At 36.1% G+C, this 21432-nt stretch overlaps 1 protein-coding gene across 1 annotated transcript in view; it reads right to left on the bottom strand.

Annotated features, from left to right (window-relative positions):
• LOC136886717 (uncharacterized) overlaps positions 1-21432 on the bottom strand; it is a 420809-nt gene that overhangs the window by 263096 nt on the left and 136281 nt on the right. Inside the window, exon 8 of the mRNA XM_067159522.2 lies at positions 9572-9748. Within this exon, the coding sequence (XP_067015623.2) occupies positions 9572-9748 (177 nt within the window). The remainder of the gene's footprint in view (positions 1-9571; positions 9749-21432) is intronic.

The raw sequence follows: 21432 nt of genomic DNA, 5'->3' as shown, positions 1-21432 counted from the left end.
ATTATTGCCGCTTGTTCTACAAGAAACGATGCCAATGATGGCGAACTGGACGTCAGTAGCACTACAGAGGAAGAAGTTACGACTCAAACAGAGGAACAGCACACTTGGAAAACTATGATAGAAGTCCGTTATAGCAAGAATTCATAATGGCAAAATATTCACTCGCTATAGCAGATTGTCGTTATATCCGATTTTTTTGTAGAAGTCGGGAAAACCGCCTCTCACACATTACAATCGGTATGTAACGGCAATCCGTTTGCTCAAAACTTGCGTTTTCGCCGATTTCCATACTGTGGCCTACTCATAAATTATTTTTTTCTAATTCCAAGACAACGTGAACGCGAATGTACAATTTCATATTGAAGAATTGGAGTAGTATCACTCCGGTGGCTTCTGTGGCAAACTCTTCAGTTTTCTTATTCAGTCACCTAACCTAACTTAACCTCATATGTATCATGAAAGCATATTTCAATCACACTATAAATTACTCAGGAACAGCCTTTCCAAAATTTAATCAGACCTAAGAAAATACAGTGTAACCTCCTATTGCATGTTCCTCATCAAGGCGATTTCTCACTTAGCACATTGTAAATTCAAAGTCTTGGTTCACGTCATATTAAATCTTTTTTTAAATACCTCATTTATCGCGTCACAAAATTTCATTACTACTGCTCACTATGATCACATTTTTCCCAGCCCTGAAATTGTTCTTTATCATCCCTTGTGAAAGGAACATGATTTCCAACATAGATTAGAGCTCTCGCCACAGGAGACAGGTCGAGAAAAGTTATGTGAAAACAGAAAATGGCCTTGAATTCCAGAACTTTAGAGAGTAAATTACAGCTTCGGGAGGCAACCCATTAGCCTCAGGAAAGTTCAGTTTTGCTCTCCGGTTTTCATTGATATTCCTGAATAACCCAGTAAGCCTGTTGGTGCTTGTATTTCGCATTCCATTCGGAAGTTAGAAATGTATTATGTGTTGAGTGATGCAATGAAGGGTAGCAAATATCTGTCGTGTGATAGACTACGTAAGGATTAGGAACATAATCGTGTGAAGTTGACTAGCGTGGTGCATATTTGTCTTGTGGTAGTCCCGTTATAGATACTGAAAAAGTCGTCAAATTGATTATTAACAACGACAAATCCAGGAAGTGGACAAGCATCCGCATCTTTCAACAGTGGCGCATATGTTGAAACTTGCACCGTCGGTTTCCACTGGAGTCAATCAAAGTGTTGTCGCATTCAAGATGACAGTCAAAGTCATTTCTCTCGCACATGGCCGAGTTTAAACGCCAAATAATTCATGGTCTAAAAGTTCGATTCCAATAAAGAGCTGATACTTTTACAGGACCCCATTGAAAACGTTGTTACATTTGTTATTAGGTATTTTACACACCTTTCAATACACTGCTTTTATTTAATAAGCCCCAGTGGAATAGGTTTCCATATTACCTCTTATCATTTTTCATGCCTTTTAAAACTCTCATCGCATCTTCAGAAACAGGAGATACTCGTACATACGTAAAATGCACGCATGTTGGAAAAAAAAAAACATATCAGGTGTTTATATATTCGAGTTGGACAGTTTTTATTCGAGTATTCAATAGTACATTTTCTCGCTTACCGCCTTATCTTTCCTTGTCCACTGCAGAAAAGCCTAATGAGGTTTTACTGAATAACCTAACCTACAAAATCAGTCATCCACTCTGTGACGTATCTTGAGGTGTATCACATTCTTGCTTAATTTCATTACATAGTTTTAAAATTAAGCGATCATTTACTTCAGCCTTTATTTTAACGAGTTAACTACTGCTATCGCCTCGTTATTTACGCATTTATTACGAAAACGTGTTCTCTTTAATTTCAAATTGTGCAAGTATTACTAATAGACTCAAATATCACCTTCGAGTTCAAATGTAAACGAGAGAGCTCGCTAGTGCACATAGCGAAAAATCTATACCGAAGATGATCGATCACAATCAATTTAATTGCTGGAGTGCATAAATACTGATAATGGAAAAAATTATGCACGCTTAATCACTCGTAATAACGGATGCATCAGCAATAGGGTTCTCGCTGTTATCGAAGGATAATGCAAAGTTTAATAGAGGGATTTTCAAGGGACAGAAAAAGGCTGTCGTTATAACAGAGTTCTCACTATATGCCATACTCGCTATAGCGGACTTCTAATGTAACTGTTTAATCAGAACATCAGACAGAAACAACTCAAGCCGAACTGATGTTACTGAAATGCCTACGCAATTATAAAAATGTGTAATAAAAGAAACTTGCACACTATTTCGGTAAATAAAAATAAACATGTGCTTTTATATTTACAGTAGAACTTCGATTATACGTTCCCAGAAACTACGTTTTCCGGTATTATCCGTTCAAATTACGTGGTCCCGCGAGCATCCTAATTAAGTCATGTAAACATCCTTCATTATCCGTTCCTTGAAGAAATGATTTCCCGTATCAACCGTTCAGAAATTTCAGTCCCATCAACGCTAAATCCTCGATCACGCATTTTTCAAGAAACTGTATCTCACGAAAGGACGGCTATGGCATACTTGCGGACTTGGTGTTAAGGTCCAGTCATTGCGGTAATTTGAGGAAGCGGAAAAGCGATCGGCGGGGAACTTGCATAAGGGACCATCTTAGCATCGCATTCGGGTGGTATTGTTTAGAGAATCAAAATCATAAAGCAGAAAGTGTCCACAACAATTGGAAGGAGACAGAGCGCTTTTCAACAGCTCTACTTGAAGATGGAACGAGTTTCGTCAAATGTTCGTACTTGCAAAGCGTCTACATTATGTCCAGGGTTAGATATTTACTTTTCTTTTTTTCCGAGCGTATCGCCGAACAGGTTTTCGGCACTTCCCTCAGGGCACTGTATAGTCATTGAGCTTTCAGGCAGGAATCTAAACTGCTCCTTCTTAAGTAACACAAATTTAGTATTTTAATATTATCGTATAAGATTGCGTTATCAAGACCAGAACAGATGTTGCACCTTACATACATAAAGCCATGGAAGGTTTTGGGATTGCCTATTACTGTTTTGGTCCCAATGTAAGACTAGGAATTTCACGTTATTGTGTTAAAATGTTGAAACGCAGTCGTTTTATTTGCGCACGTTACATGTAAAAACTTTGCATCATTTTGCACTCATACCGACTATAGGACAGCGAGCGTGCTTTCCAGCTGAGCTCAAGCTCATGAATAACCGTGAATTCAGAAATTTTGATAATATTGTTTTCTCTTTATCCAATTTAATTGTGATTAGTGACGGACATAATTGAATATAATGCATTCGAAAACTCGAGAATCTATATTTACATTAGAAACAATATTCTCGAGTTCAACATAACCTTTTAAAGTCAATGTAGGCCATAGGCCTAATTTGTGCGGTACAAGATTTCCACAAAATGACTACGAACAGTATACCGGTGACCAAATTACAATGGAAGATTAAAGAAAAGAGGATTTCGCAATCATGTTGGGCGCTTTTGTATCCAATGTGCTTTATTTTATTAGATTAGAGAATTAAAAAATACTTGTGGTCGATTGTTTGGCTTGATATTATTAGGTTTTTCGAACAGTTTGACCGATCAAAGTTGCAGAACTGAAAGAAGTTTTCAGAGGAAACTGCCGAAGTTTCCCCGGTAAAAGTGAATGTAAAATTTTGAGACTTTTAGGTCGCGTACCGGTAATTAATGTTTGAAGCCGGCCCCGCATCGAACTTGACTGTCTCTCACCCGGAGGACCCAGGTTCGACTCCCGGCCTGGTCAGGCATTTTTACCTGGATATGAGGGCTGGTTCCAATCAATCAATCAATCAATCAATCAATCAATCAATCAATCAATACTGATCTGCATTTAGGGCAGTCACCCAGGTGCCAGATTCCCTATCTGTTGCTTTCCTAGCCTTTTCCGAAATGATTTCAAAGAAACTGGAAATTTATTGAACATCTCCCTTGGTAAGTTATTCCAGTCCCTAACTCCCCTTCCTATAAATGAATATTTGCCCCAGTTTGTCCTCTTGAATTCCAACTTTATCTTCATATTGTGATCTTTCCTACTTTTATAAACGCCATTCAAACTTATTCGTCTACTAATGTCATTCCATGCCATCTCTCCGCTGACAGCTCGGAACATACCACTGAGTCGAGCAGCTCTTCTTCTTTCTCTCAATTCTTCCCAACCCAAACATTGCAACATTGTAACGCTACTCTTTTGTCGGAAATCACCCAGAACAAATTGAGCTGCTTTTCTTTGGATTTTTTCCAGTTCTTGAATCAGGTAATCCTGGTGAGGGTCCCATACACTGGAACTATACTCTAGTTGGGGTCTTACCAGAGACTTATATGCCCTCTCCTTTACATCCTTATTACAACCCTTAAACACCCTCATAACCATGTGCAGAGATCTGTACCCAGTTTCACTCATTCTACGAATACCTTTAATTGAGGCGCTATCTAATGGTGAGATGGCGACCCTGGTCTAGAGCGCCCGGAATAACGACCGAGAGTATTCGTCACATTGACCATGCATCACCTCGTAATCTGCAGGCCTTCGGACTGAGCAGCGGTCGCTTGGTAGGCGGAAGGCCCATTGGGGCTGTAGTTTGGTTGGTTTAGGGGTGTTTGTAAGATTTTAAGTATACATTTTTTTTTTTTTTTTGTGATGTTTAGCCATATTGTTCATGGTTCATTCATTCCCGGATTTTCCGTTTTCCCGTGTTGTACGTTTTCTTTCGAAGGTCCCTCCAAAAACAGAGAATTGAGGTTCTACTGTATTTTATTCCTTTCTTTGTTTGAAAAGAAAGATTTATATGGATTATGTAACTTGTATCTAATCCTGGTCACTCCATGTGAGATTTGTGCTGGACAAAGCAGAGGCAGGACAGGTTTTTCTGTAGGTACTCCAGTTTTCCCTTCATCTTTTATTCCAGCAACACTCTCCAATATCATTTCATTTCATCTGTCAGTCATTAACCATAGCACCAGAGGAGCGCAGCAGACTTTGATAGCCGGCACAATTCCTGTCCTCACTGCTAGGTGGATTTTTTACGTAGCTTGTATGTACATAATAATTAGGGACCTGAAAAATTAGCATTTATTTGTTTTAAAATTAGCATCTATTTACAAAGTTAAAATAATCGCATGGAATTATTAATTTTAATGATTCCAAGTTTATGAAGTGCAATTATTGTCCTTGTTTCACACACAATACAAATTCATTGATCAAACGAAAGCATTGTCAGTACTTCGGCATTGCTTTTTTTCAAATTGCACCGTCTGTCTGTAACCACTGTGTTGTAATGAGACAACACGTGCTCGCTATCCATATTGTTTTCGTTGGGGTCCACAACAACTCAAGACAGTATTTAGCAAATATGCTGAACTCTGAACTGCAGTTGATGCAAGCATGACATCCTATTTTTCACTTTCTTTCATCTGGGTTTGAATTGCATGTTTCAGAGAACAGTAACCAGACCAGATATCGTTTCGTGAGAGATCTGTTACTCCAAACAATTTCTCAAGCTCATCTAATTTATCAGTGTTATTCAAAAAAATTTTTTTGATACAAAGCTTGAGAAATTGACACAGAATGCTTATAGTTGGGGTCTTTAGCTTTCAATGTGGCTAGCTTGCACTGTGAAGAATGAGCAGCTTTGACAAATGTGTCTCTACATGCAGCCTGCTGAAGGGGAGTGAGCTTAATCAAAGCATCATTAGTTGCCACAGAAAAATTCCCTTCACAAGTGAAGGTAAAACTGGCGTCAAGGTTACGCAGTTTGGGGTAAAGGAGATGAGAAGTAGGATACAGAGACCCTTCAAGTTCAGTAAGGAGGTTCACCAATCCAGCTGCATGATCTGTGACAAAAACCATGTGGGAGTCGTTCAGATCACTCTGTCACTCAGATCAGTCAGGTACTTAATACCACGTGTCAGATATCTTGAAAAATGTAACAAAATCAGTAAAGTAAGCACTCAACTAGAAGACAGCCTGAAACAAGCTATTCCATCCGGTTATTACAGGTGCACGAAAAAGCTTTGCTTCCTTTGAAGCACCATACTTTGATGTTAAGAATTGTAAATAGTTATATTTTTGCTTCCTTGTGTTCAAAAATGCAGACTTTACCATTGCAATCACATGATTTAAATCTGTCATAACTGCGATCCAACTATTGCCAACCAAGCTGATGTGCCCAGCATTGCCCAGCACTGTGCTTGCATTAAATGATCCCCTATGACCACACTGACTGTTTCTTAACACCGGGTCATGTACAGGACACTGTCACTAACAAACACTTTAACTGCATCATATGGTACATTATAACTGCACAGAGCTTCAAAAACAGCACGAGAGCAGTTTGTAGCATTTCCTGCATCAAGATAGTTCACAGAAACAAAGTGCAGCTCTCTTTTCGATCCGGCTGGGACTTGGAATATGATAATAAAAACACAACGGTCCATTGTATCTCTAGTTTCATCACCGAGTATGTTGATGTTCTTCCCCACAAGAGCCTCTGCTGTTCTTTGCTGGTGATCAGATGGAATTTCTAGAAAGGAAGAAAGACCTCAAATTATAACAAAATATTTTAAAATTACTGGATCACTCCTCACTAGTTTCAATTTTGAACAACAGGAAAACAACGCTGCGTCTATCTCGTTATTTCAGCGACATTTTATTTACATTTCGATAATAATTGATACAGATCTTATTCCCTTTGCGATTCCCATTGTAAATTACATAAAATCAGCTTCATGGTCCGTATCGCACTTCAATAGATTCACAATTAAGTATTTATTTATTTTCCACCTAGTCGATACAATGATTGCTTAAGGCAATTTTTAATGGTCAAAAGTGGTACATGTTTCGTATATTATCAACATCTTCAGCCACATAACACTGTTTAGATGAAAAATATATAAAATTGACAAAGTAATGCTTTAGAGGAAGTGTCCTTAAAATTAACATAAGATTGACAAGACTAAAACAAACAAATAACTCAAGAGAAAATATATAAATTATTTCTACAATAGAAAGCAGTCGTCAAGGAAACACTTGTACAATATTCCATAGAGAAATTGTCCTAATAAATATTCTTTTCTTAATAATTCATGAAACAAGACCAATTTATAAATTAAAAATTATACAATTTATAAGTAATTATCGAAATGAAGAAATCCTGATATCACAGTGCGGCTCTTATTATTAATGTAGATGAAAATATAACTAATTCCTATTTGTCAAATCTTATTAAGCCTGCTTTCCTTTGGAACAGTAACTCCTGTCATTCTTTCACAGTTTTGCGCCGGGTGTAATATTGGTGATGCGTTCTTCCTTGCTCTTGCACCTGAGGAGGTGGAGGAGCGGGGGATATAGGTGTGTCAAGAACTTCCTTGCTGTCACCTATAGCTTCAACTGAGAGGAATAAGCTGTAGGGCTATCTGTAGGTGGAGAAATTCCAATTCTTTTTTCGTGATCCTTCTCAAGCATTTTCAAATATACTAGAATTTGATAATATAATGGATTCTTAAATTCTACAGCCTCATTAAGGTTATCATTTTTCTTTACAAGTTGGTCTAGATGAATGTACAGGTCTTCATATGTGTTCATTAAGCTGCCCTTTTTTAACTTTTTTATGATGGTCAGGTCTTGTTCTATGTTGGTAAATTTATGACCTGTGGCCGTCATGTGTGATCCCATTGCTGAGAATCTTCTATGTTTTTCAGCATTCACATGTTCCAAATATCTAACTTTAAAATTGCGGCCGGATTGTCCCATGTATGTATTCTTACATTCAAAGCATGTGAGTTTATATATTCCGGAATCAAAAAATTTATCTTTTTCCGAGAGATTTATTGTATCATGGTTGAAAATACTATGTTTCATGTTGTTATTGGTGGAAAATGCAATTTTGAAATTTTTTCTCTTAATAACAAATTTATTTAAGAGAAAAAATTTCAAAATTGCATTTTCCACCAATAACAACATAAAACATAGTATTTTCAACCATGATACAATAAATCTCTCGGAAAAAGATAAATTTTTTGATTCCGGAATATATAAACTCACATGCTTTGAATGTAAGAATACATACATAGGACAATCCGGCCGCAATTTTAAAGTTAGATATTTGGAACATGTGAATGCTGAAAAACATAGAAGATTCTCAGCAATGGGATCACACATGACGGCCACAGGTCATAAATTTACCAACATAGAACAAGACCTGACCATCATAAAAAAGTTAAAAAAAGGGCAGCTTAATGAACACATATGAAGACCTGTACATTCATCTAGACCAACTTGTAAAGAAAAATGATAACCTTAATGAGGCTGTAGAATTTAAGAATCCATTATATTATCAAATTCTAGTATATTTGAAAATGCTTGAGAAGGATCACGAAAAAAGAATTGGAATTTCTCCACCTACAGATAGCCCTACAGCTTATTCCTCCTCAGTTGAAGCTATAGGTGACAGCAAGGAAGTTCTTGACACACCTATATCCCCCGCTCCTCCACCTCCTCAGGTGCAAGAGCAAGGAAGAACGCATCACCAATATTACACCCGGCGCAAAACTGTGAAAGAATGACAGGAGTTACTGTTCCAAAGGAAAGCAGGCTTAATAAGATTTGACAAATAGGAATTAGTTATATTTTCATCTACATTAATAATAAGAGCCGCACTGTGATATCAGGATTTCTTCATTTCGATGATTACTTATAAATTGTATAATTTTTAATTTATAAATTGGTCTTGTTTCATGAATTATTAAGAAAAGAATATTTATTAGGACAATTTCTCTATGGAATATTGTACAAGTGTTTCCTTGACGACTGCTTTCTATTGTAGAAATAATTTATATATTTTCTCTTGAGTTATTTGTTTGTTTTAGTCTTGTCAATCTTATGTTAATTTTAAGGACACTTCCTCTAAAGCATTACTTTGTCAATTTTATATATTTTTCATCTAAACAGTGTTATGTGGCTGAAGATGTTGATAATATACGAAACATGTACCACTTTTGACCATTAAAAATTGCCTTAAGCAATCATTGTATCGACTAGGTGGAAAATAAATAAATACTTAATTGTGAATCCCATTGTAAATATCGATTAAAGTCAGCAAGCAGCAATCGACCAGCTACTTTTCTTCATCGATTTGAATGGTCGAAAGATTTATGTATCATATTTTGTGTATTTATGACGATTTTGACAAAATATTATGTTTTTGACAGTAAAATAGCACATTTTTGCAGAATTCACACCAAAATCGCATATTCATACTAATATCGCATTTTGGGTCACAACTCGCATTTTGTCACACTTCTATTTATGCGTAGAAATTATTTTATTGATTTTTACCGTAGGCTTGGATTCAGTACAATATTAAAAAATTTGCATTTATTGCAAATGTGATTTTTTCAGGTCCCTAGTAATAATTTATTCCGGATTATCAGAGTTTTGTCAATCTGAATTACCTCTGATCCCATCTAGTTTGGATAAATGAGGTTCTTTTGTAGTTAGCGAATTATGAATATACTTTTGCGCTTGTTACCTTTAGCCCAGAGATGATCATCGGAGACTCCAATGCTTCTCTCCAGGCTTGTTCTGTGTACACTGGTTCCCTGTCATTCACATTCATGGCAGATGCTTGATTTCCCTGGCTTCGAGATCTTCTTCTACTAAGACCCTTCTTGATGGCACTCCTTTCCATGGGATCATTTCCTAAAGCCTGTAATAAAGAAAGTAATAATGTTATTAGTTTTAAGTCTCAGAAACTACTTTTACAGTTTTCAGAGGCTGCAAAATTTTGTTCCAGAGAAGATCTTTAATCAAAGTTTATCCTTTATAATAAGATCTTTAATGCACCGGAGTCAGGTGTATTTGAGCACCTTCACATACCACCAGACTGAGCCAGGATTGAACTTGCCAACTTGAGCTCAGTGCACTACCATCTGAACTACTCAGTCTGGCCTGTAATAAAAAAATAAAGAGCAAGGTGATAGTCTCAACTGAAATAATATTATATCACATCGTTATCAGGTAAACCCTCCAGCAGGTCAGGTAGGGTGGTAACGAACAAGCCTCCCTAAGAGCTGTCAATCTCAAAATGACATTCCTCTCCAGTGTAGACCTCTAGTTCTCTTCTCTCTACACCCTCTCTAACCTGGTCCAAATTCCAGTCAATGAAGTAGATCATTTTGTTATTTAGAGAGTTGTTACAAGTGAAATAAACGAGCATGGTAGAAATTAAATTAAAAGCAGGATGTTGTCAAACAAGGTCCTTTTCAATAAAAGACATTTATTGACTAGCAGTCATCTAAATTTTAGATTAATAAAGATATTTGCCAAATCTTTCATTAGGAGTGTTTTCCTGCATAGTAGTATGAGAAGCAGCAAGATGTATAATATAACTATTTATAATAGTTTATTTAAATCCGCCTTGATCAATACACTCGTTAAATGAAAGAAACATTATTAATTAAACCATACATGTTTCGGGAAATCTCAACCATTCCCTTCATCAGTGGTTAGATCAAAGAATAACACAATATGACACAATCTTTTGTTTTACAATTTGAAGGAGTATTGTGTCCCAATACATCATATCAAAGAGTAAAGAGAACTTATGAAATATTATAAAAATGATCAATACATACAATTTTGGTTGAACCGAATGAGAACACTATACAAATTTAGGATCTTCAAGTTTTTCTTCTTTTCTTCTTCTTTTTGTTCCTTAAATGATTATATGCTAGCCTAAACAGTGGGTTATCTTCTGTACTTTTCTCATTTAAACTTGATTCAGAATTACATTTTTGTGTAAGGTAAATTTCTAAATTTTCCAAAACATTCATCAGTTTTCCCTTTTTGGTCGAATGTAATAATTTCATGTCATTGGAAATGTCTGTAAATTTATGATTCATTTCAACCATATGTTCTCCCATTGCCGAATATCTTTTATGTTTGATCGCATTAACGTGTTCTTTGTACCTTATAGCCAAACTTCTTCCGGACTGTCCTATGTATCGTTGTTTACATGTTTGGCATGTTAATTTGTAAATTCCTGATTTATTAAATATACATTTATTCTCTATTTTATCTGAATTGAAAATTATCTTATTAGTATTATTATTGAATTTAAGCCCCTTACTTAAAATGCATCAAATATAGAATGGGACTGGTTACAGAAGAACATAGAAAATTCAATGTATAATATTTTGAGCAAGAAGCAAGTGATATTGGAAAACATTACTTGATAATAAAGTAAAAACTTAAAAAGGTAATAAGAAAGTAAATATTCTGAGTGATAATGAACACAAGTTTTTTGAACCTCTTAGAAATCTAACTCAAGTTCAATTTGATAGTAATGAAATTAACATTTTAAGTAAGGGGCCTAAATTCAATTGGGAAAAGGAGAATTATAGTAATAGAAAAGATTTTGTTAAATTAATAGCTGAAACTGAAGTGGCCATAGCTAACCTACCAGTTGATGAACAAGTTCCTCTTAGATACGAAGTTAGTAGAACATTATCCAATATGATAGAACATACGGTAGAGAACCTTGAGGAGTTGAATAAGAATATCAAATTATTGAAGAATAAGATAGATAATAATAATATTGTTGTGACAAAAGCTGATAAAGGTAATACTATTGTACTGATAGGAAGACAGGATTATATTGAAAAGACTAAGAATTTTCTAACTAGCAATAATTTTGAATTGATTAAAAAAGATCCCACGTCTTCTATGCAGAAAAAACTTAAACAAATTCTCAATAACATAACTTTTTTATTAGACTCCAAAGATACTAACTGTTCAATTAACATGAACCCAGAAATACCTACTTTAAAGGCACAACCGAAAATTCATAAACAAGAAATTCCTATTAGACCAATAGTTAATTTCAGAAATAGTCCAGTATATAAGACGGCCAAATTCATACAAATATTTTTAAAAGAACACTATAAGTTTTATTGACTTTTGTAACAGAATTAAAAACATTGAGCTAACAGACTACTACACGATATATAGTTTGGATATCAAAGATATGTACTCCAACATTCCTATTGTAGATACTATAAAAATAGTAAGAAAGAATTTAATACAACACAGCAAATTAAGCAAGGTGGAAATTGAAGAATTTTTAACATTACTAGAATTTACTTTGGAAAATAACTATTTTGTTTTTGACAACAAAATTTACAAACAGTCTAAAGGCCTAGCAATGGGTTCGCCGGCTTCAGGTATTTTAGCTAACATATTCATGGATTACATGGAATATAATAAAATAGTGGATAAAATAGATGGATTGATTACATGGTTGAGATACGTCGATGATATATTTGTTATTATCGATGAACGAAAGGGTAAACCTGATGGCATATTACAGTATTTAAATACTTTGGATAGACAAGTGCATTTTACGATGGAATCTGAAAATGATAGGACTTTAAATTATTTAGATTTGACAGTTACTAGAAATTCTGGTCATTTTGATTTTCAAATTTTCAGAAAAGCTACTCAAACAGATACTATTATCAGAAATGACTCCAATCATCCAGGTCAACATAAAAAGGCAACATTTTACAGTTTAATTAATAGAGCTATGAACATACCTATGTCTAAGAAGAATCATAATAGAGAGATAAATATAATCCATCAAATCGCTCGTAGCAACGGATATTCCACAATTTATTAATAGAATGATAAATAAAGTGAAAAATGAACCTAAAACAACTTTAATTAAAGAGCGAAAAGACAAAAAGAAATTCGTAGTTCTAACTTTTCGAAATAAGCACTCTTATCAACTGGCTAAAATTTTCAGGAAAAAGAACATCAATGTCACATACAAAACGGATAATAATACTAATAAGATAATTTTCAATTCAGATAAAATAGAGAATAAATGTATATTTAATAAATCAGGAATTTACAAATTAACATGCCAAACATGTAAACAACGATACATAGGACAGTCCGGAAGAAGTTTGGCTATAAGGTACAAAGAACACGTTAATGCGGTCAAACATAAAAGATATTCGGCAATGGGAGAACATATGGTTGAAATGAATCATAAATTTACAGACATTTCCAATGACATGAAATTATTACATTCGACCAAAAAGGGAAAACTGATGAATGTTTTGGAAAATTTAGAAATTTACCTTACACAAAAATGTAATTCTGAATCAAGTTTAAATGAGAAAAGTACAGAAGATAACCCACTGTTTAGGCTAGCATATAATCATTTAAGGAACAAAAAGAAGAAGAAAAGAAGAAAAACTTGAAGATCCTAAATTTGTATAGTGTTCTCATTCGGTTCAACCAAAATTGTATGTATTGATCATTTTTATAATATTTCATAAGTTCTCTTTACTCTTTGATATGATGTATTGGGACACAATACTCCTTCAAATTGTAAAACAAAAGATTGTGTCATATTGTGTTATTCTTTGATCTAACCACTGATGAAGGGAATGGTTGAGATTTCCCGAAACATGTATGGTTTAATTAATAATGTTTCTTTCATTTAACGAGTGTATTGATCAAGGCGGATTTAAATAAACTATTATAAATAGTTATATTATACATTCAGACCAGTCAATACGGACCCAACACAATATTAACCTATCATGGTTAAGTTTATTAAAAGCAGCAAGATGTTAAACAAACTGAGGCCTTCAAAATGTGGATCTAGAGAAGGATGCTAAAAATTGGATAGAGGGCTAAGAAACGAAAAGTCATTTTTAAAATGTTGGCAAAAAAGAAAAAAAAAAAAAAAAAAGAAAAAAAGGTCTTTGATCAATACCTGAGGGAGAGGAAGGGAAGAAAATTAAATCTGTAGGTCTCATTAAAAGACATAACAAATTCCTACAAAACATCTCATAAGGCAAAATTTGTGGTACAAGATAAACGGAAGACCTACGAAAGAAATATTTTGGAGCTATTAACAAAGTTATGGAAACTCCAAATTATGAACGAAATAGCTTTTATCTGTGGCTTTATACCCAAGTCATTTGTTTCTGTGCCTCTTTTTAGAATTCATGAACACAGTAAATAATGTATTTGGGAGTTTTCAAGAAACAGTGGAATATGCAGACACCCTCTACACAGTCCTTGGCCAAGAAATCCAATCCAGGAGGATATGAATTTCAACCAATAGTAGCTTACGCCTCACTCATGCAAACATTATGTGAAGCTAGCATGTATGAACATAAATGAGAAAGTGCAAATAAGATATTATTTTATTAAGCACTTCTCCATGAATACCACGGATGGAAAATATATACTGCAACATATGTAAAGAATTGCTATTACTGTATATATGAAAATAATCCCCACATATTGTTTTAAAACTAATTTAACAGCAAGAAGTTGAGGAGCGGGTATTATCTGCATCAAGGATGGTACAGTGCTCCTGAATTAAAGAAATCTGAAACTTTGTATTTTTCTGTCCACTCTATTGGAAGCTGTGTTCCTGCCACAAGGAAGAAGCATACCGCATAGATATCACAATCTGCGTGGTGCTGGTTTAAGTAGTAGCGTGTGTTCAGGATGGCTGGCATGAATTTTCATTATAAGTCATTCGGATGGCTAAAGAAAAGTTCCACACTACTGAAAAAATAGAGTAAATTGGTAATCATGCTGCAAGAAGAAAGTACAATGTGGACAAAAGTTGCAGTAGGCGAATGGAGGGAAAGATAAGCTTCCAATGGATAAAAAGTGAATTTTCCAGAAATTGAAAATAGGATATGCAAATATTTGACCAAAAAGGGACAGTAGGGATGTGCAGTCACATGTTAGCTGAAAGCATAGCAAGATATTAAAATTTAAGGGTTTTAAAGTTAGCCATGGAGGGGTCATGCATGTTTCTGAATGAAATTACTTCAGTTTTTGAAGGAAAATTAAGCTTTGGGCAACGCCTCCCAGCCAATGAATAAATATTGTGAATTTCAACACACGTTATTGGACTATGCTGGAAAAATTCGTTTTTACTCTCGCAAACTGTAATGCAGACCAAACATTGGAATATTTTTAAGATTATGATGTGACGAATTGTTTTATAAATTTTGTAATTACTGTACTGTAGTAATTACAGTTTTAATATAAGTATTTAACAATGCTATACAAATACAAAATAACTTTGCTCAAAATTTCCCTTATTTATGTACATACAGTAAATTCTCATGCTTCTTATGCATTTCCTTTTCATAAGATACTGGAAGTTTTCATGACATTGATCGATACATTTTGCTGCTTGATGAACCATACAAGCACTTTTTGCAAGTTTTCTATTGAATGTAAACATATGCTGTCAGAGACTTTAGTAGATTTGCTTATAGGCAGGTCGCACACTTATCTGTTATGTGCAAGTTGCAAGCATATGTTCTATAGCTCAGCTGGTACGCCATCTGCATAACAGAGCCAGTTGCTGCACACCTATCTGTATGTTGCCGTGGCAGGCAGCTGATAGCCACCAACAAACATGCGTTTGTTTAGAAAGGTTCATTCATAATACACTAAATATTACAGAATGTACTCTTCTGAAGAGGATATTACAAAGCTAACAATGTGCCTGGTTTATAAGTGACTATTTCATTGCAAATTCAATCCCACCTCAGGACTAGCTTTATAGCTAACCTCAAAAATATGCTAATGAAGTAATATTTGTAATTTACATTACACAATTATTTAACTGTATGTACACCTAAAATGCTATGCATAGGTCTATTATGGTATACTGTAGACCAGGGCACGACAAATCCTGGCTGCCAGGTCACCATCGCCCTAAATTTCTGTCTTTGGCTCCTTCTTTTGCAAATCGAGTATAATCTCCGCCTGTATATATTTAATTCCCAGTTTGCTGTCGCCGAACTATTGTAAAGCGCATGTAATAATACACAACTACACTCCATACGATTTATCGAACTCTGTTGTACAAGAGAATGAGGAGCACTGTCTCCCATTGTAGTCCTCTGCGATTTATGTTATCCTCCACTTGGTCCCTCCATCTTGTTCGTGGTCTCTGAATTGGTCTTCTTCCAGATTCCAGAGCTCTTCTTGGTAATCTTTACTGTCCCATTCTCTTGACGCGGCTGAACCATTTCAGCCTATTTCTCTCCATCCTTTCTTTTAGGGGGTTGATCTGTAGCGTGTTTCGTATCGTTTCATATCTTATCCTGTGGCTCCTCATTTTACCTAAGATCCCTCTGTCGCTTGTAATCTACTCAGATCTTTTTTTGTCCAACATTCAGATCCATAGGTCAATACTGGCAAATAACATAATTTATATATCATGATTTTTGCTTTGGTAGGTATTTCCAATTTCTAATTATGTCTGATACAGAGTAAGAAAATTTTGAGCAATTTTGTATCCACTCCAAAATTTCTTCCTTAATGTTTTCTTTCCCTGTTAGCCAACTTCCTACATATTTAAAAGCGTCTACTTCTTTAAGAATTTCTCCATTACACCTAACATCCTTCATTTTTCTGTTTTCTCTACTGATTTTTCATGCCTCATTTTTTTATTAAACTTGTTTCCATGCCTGCTTCTTTAATTGCTATCTGTCAGGTATTTAGTTGTTTTTCCAATTTTTGTTCATTTTCTTCCCATATCATCACACCATCTACATATGCTATGACTTTCATATCATTTGCTGTTGACCCTTGGCAAACTTTCCTCATAATGTTGTCCATCACTACGTTAAAGAGCACAAAGTACAATACCTTGTCAAACTCTTCTGTCTGTTCTAAACCATTCTGATTTTTTGCCATCTATTATAACACAGTTCGGACATTTGTTATAACTTACATGCTTCCAATTCTGAATTGCATTCCTCTTGACAATTCTATTCTACACATAACTTCCCATATCTCTTCCCTGATATATTGGTATACATTACGAGGGCAGCAAATAAGAGAGAAGAGAGTTTAGAGTGACATCGCAGAGCTTTTATTAACTGAAATCATTATTCCATTTCACGCTGGCTCATTACATGCTCTGCAGAATTTACCGTCAACCTGTAATCCAAATGCATGCACCAGAAGAAACGTGACCTTTTACCCCGTTTATCATCATCCATCTCACACTGTCAAGGTCTTTTTGAAAAAGAAAAAGAGAAGCCAAGTGAACATAGATGGAGAACGGTTAGAGAATGTAGAACAGTTTACATATCTGGGTAGCATTATTAATGGAAGTAATGGAATCAACACTGAAATTAATAACAGATTAAGTAAAGGTACAATATTTTATCAAGTCAGAGAGCTTTTATGGGATGACAAAATACCCAAGAGAATGAAATTAACATTATATAAAGAGTATTTCATACCAATTGTAACATACGGACTAGAAACGCTGGTAACTAATAAGAGACAAGATAATAAGATCCATTAAGTAGAATTTTTTTTTTTTTTTTAAGAACGTTGATTTAAAAGACAAGAAGAGATAGAATTCAAAATATAAAAATCAGAGAAGAGCTAAATATAGAACCGCTAGTATAGAAAATACAGAAAGCAAGACTGAGATGGTTCGGACATGTAAAAAGAATGGGAAAGAAACGGGTAGCAAGAAAGGAATTGGAAAGAAGTTAAGGGAAAGATACCAGTTGGAAAACCGAGAAGAAGGTGGATAGATCAGATCTGGAAGGACATCAGAGAAGCTGGATTGGATGTGGCGGAAGTAATGCAGCAGGAAAAGTGGAAGGGCAGAAAGGAGTGGAGGAGGCTTCTTAACCACACCTGAGCGACTGGAGTGGGACATTGACGATAATGATGATGATGATGATGATGATGATGATGATGATGATGATGATGATGATGATGACAGAATAACATCATCCGCAAAAGCTTTATCTCTGATTCCAGTTCTTTACTCATATCATTATATATATTAGAAAACATAAAGGTCCAATAATACTGTCTTGAGGAATTCCCCTCTTAATGATTAAAGGATCAGATAAAGCTTCATCTCCTCTAATTTTCCAAGTTCTATCTTCTAGAAATATAGCCACCCATTCAGTCAATCTTTTGTCTAGTCCAACTGCACTCACTTTTGTCCGCAGTCTCCCATGATCTACCCTATAACATCCCTTAGATAGGTCAATTGCGACACAGTCCATTCGACCTTCTGAATCCAAGATATAGCAGATATCTTGCTGGAATCCGACAAGTTGAGGTTCAGTGGAATAACCTTTCCTAAACCCGAACTGCCTTCTATGAAACCAGTTATTAATTTCTGAAACGTGCCTAACATAATCAAAAAGAAAGCTTTTACAAAGCTTACATGCTCACATGGTTGATAACCACAGGACCCCTAGCTCAGCATGTCACTTTCCCAATTGTATCAGATGCCTTACTTTCATCTTTCCTATCCAACCCCCTTGTTCAGCTCTTGTTCTCTTCCTACCCCAACCTCCCTCATTTTTTTTTTTCCCCTATGTGTTTTATGTTGCACCAACTCAAACAGGTCTCAATGCAACAATGGGATAGGACTGTTAAGGAGGCAACCGAGGCCTTAATTAAGGTATGAAAATTGGAAGTGGTGGTGAGGTGGTGGTGATTATTGTTTTAAGAGGAAGTACAACTAGGCAACCATCCTCTATATAACACTAATCAGAGAGAAAAAATGGAAGGGGTCCGACACTTCGAAAAATGAAGGTATTGGCCAAAAGAAGACAAGGGCCACGAAGGGCGTGAAAATGAAAGACTCCCTAGCCCTCGCAAACCTACTGTAATAGCGTCGGGGTCAGAAAAGAACAAGAGTTGACCAAGAGAGGTCGGATAGGATAGATGAATGTGAGGAGCCTGGCATAAGTAAGTGGAAGCAATGCCAGGACTCAGCTAAGGGCCCCATGGTAGCCAACCCACGCTCCAAAAGTTCAGAGCCCCTAGGGCCACTTTTAGTCGCCTCTTATGACAGGCAGGGGATACCGTGGGTGTTATTCTACCGCCCCCACCCACAGCGGGATGAAAATTGGAAACCACGGGAAACTATTTCAGGACTAATGACTATGGGATTCAAACCCACTATCTCCTGAATGCAATGTGATCCTTCTATTGATCCTTTATATTTCAAAGAGCTGGAACTCTTCCTTTTCCCCTTCTGATTAGTGTTAGTAGAGGATGGTTATCCAGTTGTACTTCTTAAAATAATAATCCGGCTTCCTTCTTATCCTATTCTTCCAATATGGAGACTTTGTTAACATCCCGGTAGGTGCACATATGCAACAGGTACAGTGAATATTTTTCATAACCTGTCTCCCAGAAACTTACGGCAGTGGAAGTTTCCACACTTGCTTGTTCTCCCCGTGGCTCTGGACAAGTCCACTTTCAAACTTTCAAGTCTGTAGAGAGCATATTGTTGGCACTAGAATCTCTACTATATGTGACAGATACGCGCGACCATTCTAGAAAATTTTCAAACTTCTCATTTAGATTTCGATGTAACATAAAATATATTATTCATTCTGTATATTTTGGGTTTATACTGTGCAACGAACTATATAAACACTCTCAATGCTTTTGAAAAGGAACCTCGCCTTTCTTCATCAGGAGGAAACAGAAAAAGGAAACACGACGCATCAAAGGTTGTTAGTTTCGAACACCCAGATAATTTCAACTGCGATACAGGCTACAACCTCAGTGAATCATTGCTACCTAGTCCTTGTCCCTAGCATGGGACAAAAATGGCATCCCTATAACATCTTAGTGCACTATTTCAAGTTCTTTGTTGCTTTGTCTTAGTAACCATTGATGAGTCGTGTTTCCTTTTTCTGTTTTCTCCTGATGAAAGGCAAGGTTCTTTTTGAAACCCATTGAGACTGTTTATATAGTTCATTACACGCCATAAACCCAACATATACATCATGAATAGTTACACTGGCCGTCAAAGTCTAAATGATAATATAAAATGTATTTCCTTATGCATCAAAGGTTTTGTCATATATTTGGTTTATCATGATTTTTATAAAATAGCTTTGAAAACTGGTATCGAATGTATGAGATATGTGCAACCATTGGTATGACTTGTTGTTCCTTTTTTCTGGTAATATGTCAAAACGAGACAAGAGAACTCAAAACTCCAAGCTGCAGAGATGAAGTTTCTATACACCATTGTACAGAAGACCAGGAAGGACAAGTTCAGGAATGAAAAAGTCCAAGATGAGTTGGGAATAGGAGACTCCCTACTACAGAGGATCCAGAAAGCAAGACTGAAGTGATTTGGCCATGTAAGAAGGATGAGTGCAAGCAGAACTGCATGACAGAATATGGAAGAGAAATAAAAGGAAAAAGATCAGTGGGCAGACCCAGAGCAAAATGACCAATCTAGTGAAGAAAGATGTCAAGGAGAGAGGACAAAATTGGGAGAAGATTACAAGAGAACAGTGGCTCATGGACAGACAAAGATGGAGGGGGCTTGTACACTACACCCGGGCAACTGGAGATGGTCCAAGATGTCTTAGCAATTCTTTGGACGTGGAAGCTGTGAGGGAAGCACTCCTTACTGAAGAAAGTGATTATGGAGATATTACAGATGACAATGAAACGGATGAAGATATCAGAAGGAGAAGGTAATTTCGAATCAGAACAAAGTGTTGAATCTAGTGATGATGACGGGGATAAAAGGACTGGTACTGAATGTTATGTAGCTGTTCAAAAATCCATTCGCAGCAATTATGTCCAGTCAAGAGACACACAGGAAACAATGTCATTGAGATTAAGGCACTTTTCAGCCTGCTTTATTTAATTGGTGTTATCTGCCTCTTGTATTAATAAGGATCTTTCCTTCTTGAAAATATTAATTGAAACATTACATGCATTGTTGTGTATAAACACGCAGTCTGACATCTTAGACCTCCCATTTTCATTGTCAGCAGTGAGATAAATCTAGGTGAGTATCTCTCACACACGCGCCAACGTTTGTTAAGTTTTAGAGGGTGAGCCTATCGGAAGGTTGAGAATACCTCTCAAACGAGTGTTGATGCCCGCCCACCCTCCTGACGAGCTCGTTGGGAGCTGCGAAGAAATGGACGTAGAAGAATTGGGATTGATGGGGAGAAAGCCCCAACAATGTGAAATGGAATGGTGTATGGCTTTTAGTGCTGGGAGTGTCCGAGGACAAGTTCGGCTCGCCAGGTGCAGGTCTTTCGATTTGACGCCTGAAGGCGACCTGTGTGTCGTGATGAGGATGAAATTATGATGAAGACAACACACGCCCCCAGCCGTCGTGTCAGCGAAATTAACCAATGATGGTTAAAATTCCCAACCCTGCCGGGAATAGAACCCAGGACCCCTGTGACCAAAGGCCAGCACGCTAACCATTTAGCCATGGAGCCGGACAAAACAATGTGAAGATGCCATGTGTATTAAGATATGCTGACTGTCCTTGTCCTATTGTGATTTTATGCTTGTCCT

This window comes from Anabrus simplex, chromosome X, assembly GCF_040414725.1.
Source record: "Anabrus simplex isolate iqAnaSimp1 chromosome X, ASM4041472v1, whole genome shotgun sequence".
NCBI classification, from domain to species: Eukaryota; Metazoa; Arthropoda; class Insecta; order Orthoptera; family Tettigoniidae; genus Anabrus; species Anabrus simplex.
The sequence above is the reverse complement of the archived record's forward strand: the minus strand, read 5'-3'. Positions and strand labels throughout refer to the sequence as shown.